The 9145-nt window shown below is 38.2% G+C and overlaps 1 protein-coding gene across 3 annotated transcripts in view; it reads left to right on the forward strand.

Annotated features, from left to right (window-relative positions):
- The window catches only part of hnrnpm (heterogeneous nuclear ribonucleoprotein M), an 8900-nt gene extending 881 nt beyond the window's left edge, over positions 1–8019 (forward strand). The window contains exons 2-16 of one of the 3 annotated variants that reach the window (XM_024278720.2): positions 749–930; positions 2250–2302; positions 2962–2969; positions 3090–3183; positions 3265–3555; positions 4447–4600; positions 4710–4759; positions 4851–4908; positions 5094–5201; positions 5280–5333; positions 5419–5487; positions 5578–5679; positions 5760–6352; positions 6438–6489; positions 7592–8019. In XM_024278720.2, the coding sequence (XP_024134488.1) occupies positions 749–930; positions 2250–2302; positions 2962–2969; positions 3090–3183; positions 3265–3555; positions 4447–4600; positions 4710–4759; positions 4851–4908; positions 5094–5201; positions 5280–5333; positions 5419–5487; positions 5578–5679; positions 5760–6352; positions 6438–6489; positions 7592–7755 (2032 nt within the window). In that variant the 3' untranslated portion in view covers positions 7756–8019. Of the gene's footprint in view, positions 1–748; positions 931–2249; positions 2303–2961; positions 2970–3089; positions 3184–3264; positions 3556–4446; positions 4601–4709; positions 4760–4850; positions 4909–5093; positions 5202–5279; positions 5334–5418; positions 5488–5577; positions 5680–5759; positions 6353–6437; positions 6490–7591 lie in introns of those variants that run through there. The other 2 variants (XM_024278721.2, XM_024278722.1) reach the window with 2 other exon arrangements.
- The last annotated feature ends 1126 nt before the right edge of the window (positions 8020–9145 follow it).

Below are 9145 nucleotides of genomic sequence, written 5' to 3' on the forward strand. Positions count from 1 at the left end.
ACGTAGAAGAGAAACGGACCCGCTAAAAATATGTTCGGGTTTGAATGGAAGGGTATTTGTGCCACCATATTGCAAAGCAAACGCCACAGTTTTGAGACCCACATTTTCTTAATTGCAAACAAAACGTAAAATGCTGGAATTAAACTTAATTTGCTGATCAAAATATTTAATACGTGCTCTCAAAGTACTTTAACTTAAAAACAATTTTTTGCGTTTGCAAACCTTTTTTTGCGTTCAAAAAATATGTTTGCATCTACAAACTTTTTTTTTTTTATTTTAAAACATTATTAAGCCTTTACAATATTTTTCAAAGAAAAAAAAGTAAACTTTTTCTTCCTTTCAAAAAGTATTTGCATTTGCAATTTTTTTTTTCGGTTTGCAAACTTTCTTGTTTGCAAACTTTTGTTTGCTTTCAAAAAATAGTTTTGCGTTTGAAGCACAAATGTTTTTAGATGAGCTGTGCCCCATCTCACAATTTTTTGAAAGCATAAAAAGTTTGCAAACAAATATTTTTTAAAGCAAAAAAACGCGTTTTGCAGTTAAATATTTTAATTTATGAAGTTTTATTCTCAACACTTGAAATCTTGCTTGCAATTTAGACAATTTTGCTCTCAAAACTGTGACTTTTTCTTGCAATATAGTGCCACAAAACTCACCCCATAGTTTTTACTAATTTATTTCAATTTAATATTATGTTATTCACAAGCATTATGGATACAATATGTATTGTATTATTTTTCACATTTAGAGAAATGAATGGAAAAGCCAAGCCCGAGTCCAATCTGAGCAGGAAGGAGAGACCTCAGAAGAGGGGTGGAGGTGGCCGATTTGAACCCTATGGCAACATAAACAAACGATACCGCGTGGTTGTCAGCAACATTCCCTATGATGTGAAATGGCAAACCCTTAAAGACCTGATGAAAGAAAAAGGTAAGGTTTTCAGACGGAGCGCTGGCTCATGTCAGCTCATAGGTTCAGAGTTAGGATAAGCATCCACGGTCAAATTGTTTGGACGCTGCAGCTTTGAAGGATTGGGAGAACGGTGTTTTGAGAATTTGGTGAGTTACTCGGAACAAAGGTCCAGGATGCCTCTTACTGGCCCACCAATTATGGAGTTGCTGCAGAATAGTACAAAGGTGGTGAACCTTGATGAACATGCGGCTGATTTTGACCATTTTTTATCAGGTTTTTGTGGAGAACAAGGCCACTAGTTTGAAAATATGGCTTTGATCAACAGGGATTTATTATCTAACGACCAGTAAAATCTTACAGGAAGATTTTATTAAAATGTACAGTTTTTGAGAGATGTGACCTTAAATTATCCTGCTTCGCAGCAACTTTGAATTGAGAAAAGATTACTTAAACTCTCACTTTAAGAAAGAATTGTTGCCTGTAGTCAAAGGAGAACTGGATCCTTATTGGTGCCATCGATAATCCAATCGAAGCGCTTCTAACTTGTTTGTTGATAACTGTTTGTAGAGTAAATTGCATTCTCTTTTTTTAGGTGTGACTTGGACAAGCAAATATTACTCATCAGATCTCCATGTTGTGGCAAACACAGCTTTGTGCTGTGGATGATCTTTGGGGTACAGGTCTACAAAATAAAGCAACTTCTTTTGTACTGTCCTTCCCGTTAGAGGTTTGCTCACTCCTTTCAATTTCCTGTAAAGACTAGTGATCCCCAAAAAGTGTGGCTGTGGTAGATGCTGAACTAAAATTCCGACTTTATTCACTCATCTTTGCTTTAGTAGGTCAGAAATAGCTTGGGTCCTTTCCCACAGAGCTTGTTATCAAGAATATTGTCATATTTTGGGGGTTAAAACATGGCGCTGTCAGACAAAGTATGCTCGGGTTTGCGATGAAATGGGCGGAGGCTTTGTTTATCATGAAATCACAGTCAATTTTCTTCATGTAGCAGGTAGGTGGTGGTCATGGTAGCACATCGAAACAGGAAAGTAGCTGGCCAATTTAGCAGTTGGTGTCCACAGTCTTATTGTTTTTGGTGTTTTGGTAGAACTCCAGCAGGTGAAAAGGACAGACTAAGAAGTTTGAAGTTGTTTTCTTTAAAGAACCGAGCTTGCTTTTTGTAGACCTGTACCAAATTGTGTTGCTGAGGTGCTGGGGGAAGCTCAGGACTTGCAGTCTGAGCTCAAGTCACCGGCCGTCCTCCTTGTTTCTGCTCTAAACCCCCATTGTTCTCTCGGCTTCTCTCCCCTTGGTGTGTGTCGTCTCTGGAATCTGATTTGTAGTGGGTGAGGTAACGTACGTGGAACACTTAATGGACGCAGAAGGCAAATCAAGGGTAAGTGCAAATACATACAAATAAAACATACAAGCCCAGACAAACTCTTGTTTGTCACCTTTGGTTTCCTTGTTTACAATCCTGGGAATTGTTCAGATAGAAACTTTGGTTGTGAGTTGGAGTTATGTTGGAAGTGTTTTACTCGGTCTTAATCGTGGCTCTGACTTGATGCAAACCTCAAGGGTTGACACTCTTGAAAACTGACTTGAGCTTTTCTCGAATTCAGTCCTGTGGATTGCAGAAGTTGACAATGTCCCTACTGGTTCCTGGAGATGCTCCTTGTGACCTCAAGGGTTTTAATCTGGAAGAGGTTGTTATAAAGTTGCTAGATGGTTGACAAGAACAACGCTTTTTGTATAACTGGAAAGTTACTGCTCCAGTCAGTACCTTAGGGATGTTGAAAACCTATTTGGGGTTTTACTGCTCCTTTTGATGTTGGATAACTACTGTTATATTGAATACGACGGCGTGTTTTTGTTAGTGATTGGATAAAACTTGCTTAATTTTGCTCAAAGTTGGAATTTTGTCAAGGCTGTAGACCTTGTTTGTGCATGATCTTTTTCTTGCCTCTTTCTTTAAAAATGTGTTGATCCATTACTATTATTAATTTGAACCTTCTGTTACTCTTTTGGGGGCCTGACCTGATGACTACAATCAAGGGTTGTGCGTGAGTAACTATCATTTTATCTACTTGAAGCTTTTGTCACTACACTAAAAAGCAGACACTGTGTGTTCCAAAAATCTCAAGGAACGAGTTTGACATTTTACCTGTTTGTGTTTTGGTCAGTGTGGTTGAGTTCAGGACTGAAGAGCTAATGAAGAAGGCTGTGGAAAAAGTTAACAAGCATAATCTAAATGGAAGACCTCTTAAAGTGAAAGAAGTAAGCTACACTACCAACACTTTTTAAACTTCGTTTTACATAATTGATTTGTCTAACTTGTACCTTTTGTTCTCTTTTTAGGATCCTGATGGAATCATTTCACAAAGGGAGATTAGCAAATGTCAAGGTGGAGGTCCACCAGTAGGCCCTGGCGGAATGGGTGGAATGGGTGGAATGGGCGGTATGGGGGGAATGGGAGGAATGGGGGGAATGTTGGGAGGAATGGGTGGTGGGATGGACCGTATGGGTCCTGGACCAAGTGGTCCCATGGTCAGTATTCCTCCCAGCTTGATGAACAACCCAAACATCCCCAATGAGGTCATCCACGGTCTCCAGGCTGGCAGGATTGGAAGCACTGTATTTGTGGCAAATGTGAGATTTATTTATTATTATTATTGCAGACAATTACTGAAAATGAGTCAAATGGAATTTAGTTTTTGATTGGTCTGTGTATCGCTGCCAAACATCTGAGTCGTGAGTTCACAAACCAATCTGAAATTTGTTTTAACATGAGTTAATTTTTAGTAAACGTGACTTGATTCTACTCTGAAAGTGATTAAAAAAACGTATCAAAACAAATAAAAATAGTTTGTCGCATTAGTAAATGTATGAATCTTCAAATAAAATATTACTTTTTTATTTTTTAGCTCAATAGATAGTAGAAATAGAGGTGTAAGAAAAATCGATTCAGTGAAAAATATTTTTGGTGATATTTGTATCGATTTTAAAATATTACCAAGATTATTTAATTATTTAAAATCAAACATGTAGTTCATTTTTACTCTTGTTTTCCAGTTTCTTGAATTACCTTAAAAAAAAAAAAAAAAGTACCATGAATGTGTTTGGGCTACATCTACTTGTTTGTGAGATACAGTTTCAGTGTTTAATGTTCTGATGATTAAATAACATTATTTTACTTTTTGAAAAATGTGTTAATATTCAGATAATTATTAATTCATAATTTAAAAAAATAGTAAAATATCTTCTAGTACTTGGGATATATTGGGATATGTATCGTGTCATGACATGTGCATCCTGATATGTAATGTATCACAAGACTCTTTCTAGTACACACCTTTTAAGTAGAAACTACCAAAAAAAAAACTTAATACTTTTTTTTGCCATTACAGAAAAACAATGTGGGTCATTTAGTTTGTTGGCCTTGAAAATAAATTAATCTTGTATAGTTGTAATATGAGGATTATGTTCTCTACATAGGGGGGATTTCTTGCTTGGCCTCACAAAAATGTCTTTCCCCGACAGCTGGACTACAAAGTTGGTTGGAAGAAGCTGAAAGAAGTGTTCGGCATGGCCGGCATGGTGGTCAGGACGGACATTCTGGAGGACAAGGACGGGAAAAGCAGAGGGATGGGCACTGTAACATTCGAAATGCCAATCGAAGCGGTCCAAGCTGTCTGTATCCTTCAACCAAAAAGACATTCTCATTTGAGTCTTAATTTTATTTATTGTAACTTAAAATGTAGTGGTCTTATAGTGGACATTGGTTTTCCTCAATGACTTGGCAGCCATGTTCAATGGGCAGCTTTTATTCAACCGGACCATGCATGTCAAACTGGTAGGCCCTGTTTTTTTTAGATTAATTGTATTTGTTAATGGTATTTGAAATACGGGATTTCTTAAGTTTGTTGCGTTTTTTCCTTTAACAGGATGAAAAATCTCTTCCCAAAGACTTTGGACCACCAGACAGATCAGCTGCTTTGCCTCGTAAGTCGATAGTTTTTTTCTCGGCACTTAATACATATTCTCATTACTGTCCTTAAAAACTAAAAATGATGTATATGGATTTGAAGTAAGTTGAGATGGAATTCTTTCAGTGCAAACTCTTCATTTAAATGACTTGGACATTTTCTGTAAATCTTGTTAAATTCTTGACTGATGGTTTTTCTCAGGTGGCCTCAGCGGTGTTGGTTTAGGTCTAGGACCTGGTGGTCAGCCTATTGATGCTACCCAGCTCAACAGAGGCGGTGGAGGCGGCATGGGGAACATGGGTCCAGGAGGTGAATATTTTATTCTTTGATGATGCATTTTGAAGGTAAAATGAAAGGAATCTGAAAAAGTTGGAACTGTTTTATTAGGAATGGATGGAATGGGATTTGGCAACATGGGAGGTCGCATGGGAGGAGGTGGAGGTAGGACGGGTTATTTTAATGCATATGGCCCAAAAAAAGTAAGGACTTTAGTGTGTTTAAAGTTTAAAGTCTGTCTGTTCTTTAGGAATGGATAACTTTGGCGGAATGAACAACATGGACCGTTTTGGCTCTTCTGGGATGGGCAGAATGAATGGTAAGTAGATGTGCTGAGCAACCCAAAGCAAGTGGGAAACCTTCACGTTTTGCCAGATGTTTCTAATAGTTTCATCTCTTGCATTGTCAGAGATGGACCGTGGGATTGGTGGTGCTTTTGACAGGGAATTTGGGAGAAATGAAATGGGAATGTCTCGGAATAATTTTGGAGACTCCTTTGAAAGAGGAATGGGTCAGTATTTCTGGTTTGAACCGCGTATGTCTTACTGAAGGTTGATTCTACCGTGCTGTATTTCTTGTGCTCTTCTGCAGGGAACTCTATGGGTATGGACCGCATGGGTTCTGGAATGGATCGTCTGGGAGGCAACATGGATCGCATGGGAGGGATGGACAACCGAATGGGTATGGACAGGATGGATCGGGTGTCTGACCTGGACCGGATGGGAACCGGATTTGACCGCATGGGCTCTGGGATGGACCGGTTGGGGCCAGGAATGGACCGGCTCGGTCCAGGCCTGGACCGCATGGGCTCTGGGATGGATCGCATGGGCCCTACTGGGTTTGATCGCTTGGGCTCATCAAATTTGGATCGTATGAGCAGCAACATGGACTTCAGCTCCCCGATGGGAATGGATCGGATGGGCAACACCGGCCTCGACCGAATGGGAAGCAGCTTCGACCGCATGGGATCCACAGGTGGCATTGACCGCTTTCCCCCCGGCGGCCTGGACCGCATGAACTCCGGCATGGATCGGATGGGATCTGGAGGTGTGGGGGGTCAGTTTGATCGCTCCGGTGATGTGAATCGGGGATTTGGTGGGAACTCCTTCGGTGGAGCCGGAGGTGCAGGGCCTGGAACTGGAGGTGGCAATCTGAGGAAGGGATGCCAAATCTTTGTTAGAAACGTAAGTTTTTGAATCAGTACATTTTGTTTATTCATTAAAAAAATACCTTTTTGGTTTTACCTAATTATTTGTTTTGTTTCTTCAGCTCCCATTTGATTTTACCTGGAAGAATCTGAAGGATACTTTCAACACCTGTGGTAAGAAAAGTTGTGGATTCTCACCATTAGGTCAAGAAAGTTGCAGAAATAGATGAAACACAGGTTGCCATTTACAGTGAACAATGTCAAAGCTTTACAATAGGTATATATGTAAATGCATATCGAGAAATTTTCAAATTGGGGTGTACAGACTAGTAGGGTTAAATAGAATGGTGCAATGGTTATGGTGAGTGTGTAAGAAGGACAGTTGGTTCCTCTTTAACCCTGTATAACCATTTGTATCATATTTGATACACGTAATTCTGAGACCCCCATCTCATTAGAATAATGAGAACTATCCATATAAACCCATTGTATGAGACTTTGTCCATGTTTTCTGCTGCGCAGTACATTATAATTCCACTAGAGGCAGTAGAAGGGCTTTCCCTGCTCATTTCAAAATGGCTGCCCCTGTGACATCTCAAAAACAGTTTTGGAGGGAAAACGTTTTGCTAATTTAAAACACTTCAGGTTGAGATTAGTTCAGCTATTTTATTTTCTTAAATGAAAAAAAATTATAAATTTGATGATAATTAATTATGTATAACATTTTCACCATGTTAAAAATGTGTGGATAGAATTTTAGACAATGCCTAAATAATATTTTTTCCAAGCCACTCAACATATCATGATTGATATTTAAATATTATGGGGAAAAAAATAATTTTCTGTCAATTATTTGATGAAGTGGGCTTTACAGGGTTAAGAGTCTTCAAGACGAGGCAGTATTGGTGAGTCTTCTTGACCAAACTGAGGATTGTAGTCCAGTACAGGTACTCTAAGATGATGGGTCCCAAGATGGCAGCACATCCATTTGGCCCGCCCCCATAGCTGCTGGCCAATGACTGAAGAGATCTTTAGTCACGTGGCTTTGTTTACAAAGTTTGGTCCAAAACAGAAATCTCCGGAATACAGACCAAACGCAATCTTTTGAACCAATGGACATTTCCTGTCTGAATACACCCTGTGTTCTCTTATTCCTTCGATTGGCAAATTGTGTGTAAAATACTCCAAACATCTCTAGTTGATAAACTGTTCTTGTTGTCTTAAGATATTACAACTTACCGTGTAGTAATTCCTGACACTTTTTTTCCCCCTGAAGGTATGGTCCAGTACGCTGATATAAAGATGGAGAATGGGAAGTCCAAGGGCTGCGGCGTGGTTCGCTTCGACAGCCCTGAGACCGCGGAGCGTGCGTGCCGGACCATGAACGGCTTTCGGCTGAGTGGGAGAGAGATCGACGTGAGGATCGACAGGAACGCATAAGCAAACCTGTTTCATGAAGGACATTTATTTTAGTCCATAATGTCCAAACACTGCTTCACCTGGATTTCCCTCCACTGCTCTTGTTTTGGTAGTTTCTGTAACAACAAACAGGATATTTTAGTTAGCAGTTTGTAGCAGTCAATGTATTCTTAGTTTTTGTCCTTTCAATTTTATGAGACCAAATTTTTAATTTTTGCCATGCTTCTATTGTTAGTTCTTTTTGGTCTGCAGGTTGTTTTGAAAATAAAACCTCAATTTCAGAAATGTTGTTTTTATTTGTTATAATCTTGCGGTTCCACTAACAAGGTATCTGTAAACCTAACGCTTGTGTACTTTTACAACTGAGAGAGCACAAAAAGTAAGGACATTTACATTTAGTAGAAAGCTTTGTAACCGTGTTTAGCAATAAAACTGTTGGATCTCCAATAAATTACTGTTTGAGGTTGGCCGGTTTGAAAGAAACTCGTTTGTTGGATGAAGATCAAAACTACATTTGTAGGTTGTATCCAAATAAGCTTTCCGGTAATTTCCTCCCCAAAAATTCATTTTATCATGAATTCCAATTAAATTAATCTTTTTAAGGGACCCTGGTTCAAATTCCATAAGAAAAGAGTTAAAAATAAAATGAAATTAAAGCTAAATCTATAGTATTTCCTGCGGTCATGCAAATGTGAATGCTGCAAGCTGAGTTAATAGCTATGAAATGTTGAAACTGATAGCTTGCCAAAAAATCTTAGCTAAGAGGTAAATTAGCCAAAAATTAGAAAAATCTAATTTTGCCAAAACAGCTAGCCCAAATGCTAAAATATTAGCCTAACTCCAAGTTAGCCTAAAAACTGGGAAAATGTATAAATTAGCCAAAAACAGCTAGCATAAAGTTAAAATATTAGCAAAACTCCAAAATTTCCAATCGAACTTAAATCTAATTTTAACAAAACTAGTATAATACTAAAATTGTGGCTTAACTCAAAATTAGCCTAAAAAACAGGAAAAATGTATAAATTAGCTGAAAACAGCTAGCATAATGCTAAAATGTAAGCTAAACTCCAAATTTGCCTAAAGAACTTAAAAAAGTCAAATTTTGACAAAAAAGCTAGCATAATGCTAAAATATATTTTCTCCAAGTTAGTCTAAAAAACTGGAAAAAGGTATGAATTATAATAATAATACAATAAATAATAAGTCCAAAAATTGAACACAGCACGATTGACACTTTAAATGTATGCAGTAGGGATGTGATGATAACACTTTTCCCACAATTCGGTTCAATGGTGTTACATACGATTTAGTTTTAAACTGAGATTATCTCATTGTGAGTAAATACCGATGAGTAATCTATATTTTCAGATTGGTTATTCTTAAGTACTCCAGGAAAATCTTCTCCAAGTTC

The sequence above is a fragment of the Oryzias melastigma genome, linkage group LG4, assembly GCF_002922805.2.
Source record: "Oryzias melastigma strain HK-1 linkage group LG4, ASM292280v2, whole genome shotgun sequence".
NCBI classification, from domain to species: domain Eukaryota; kingdom Metazoa; phylum Chordata; class Actinopteri; order Beloniformes; family Adrianichthyidae; genus Oryzias; species Oryzias melastigma.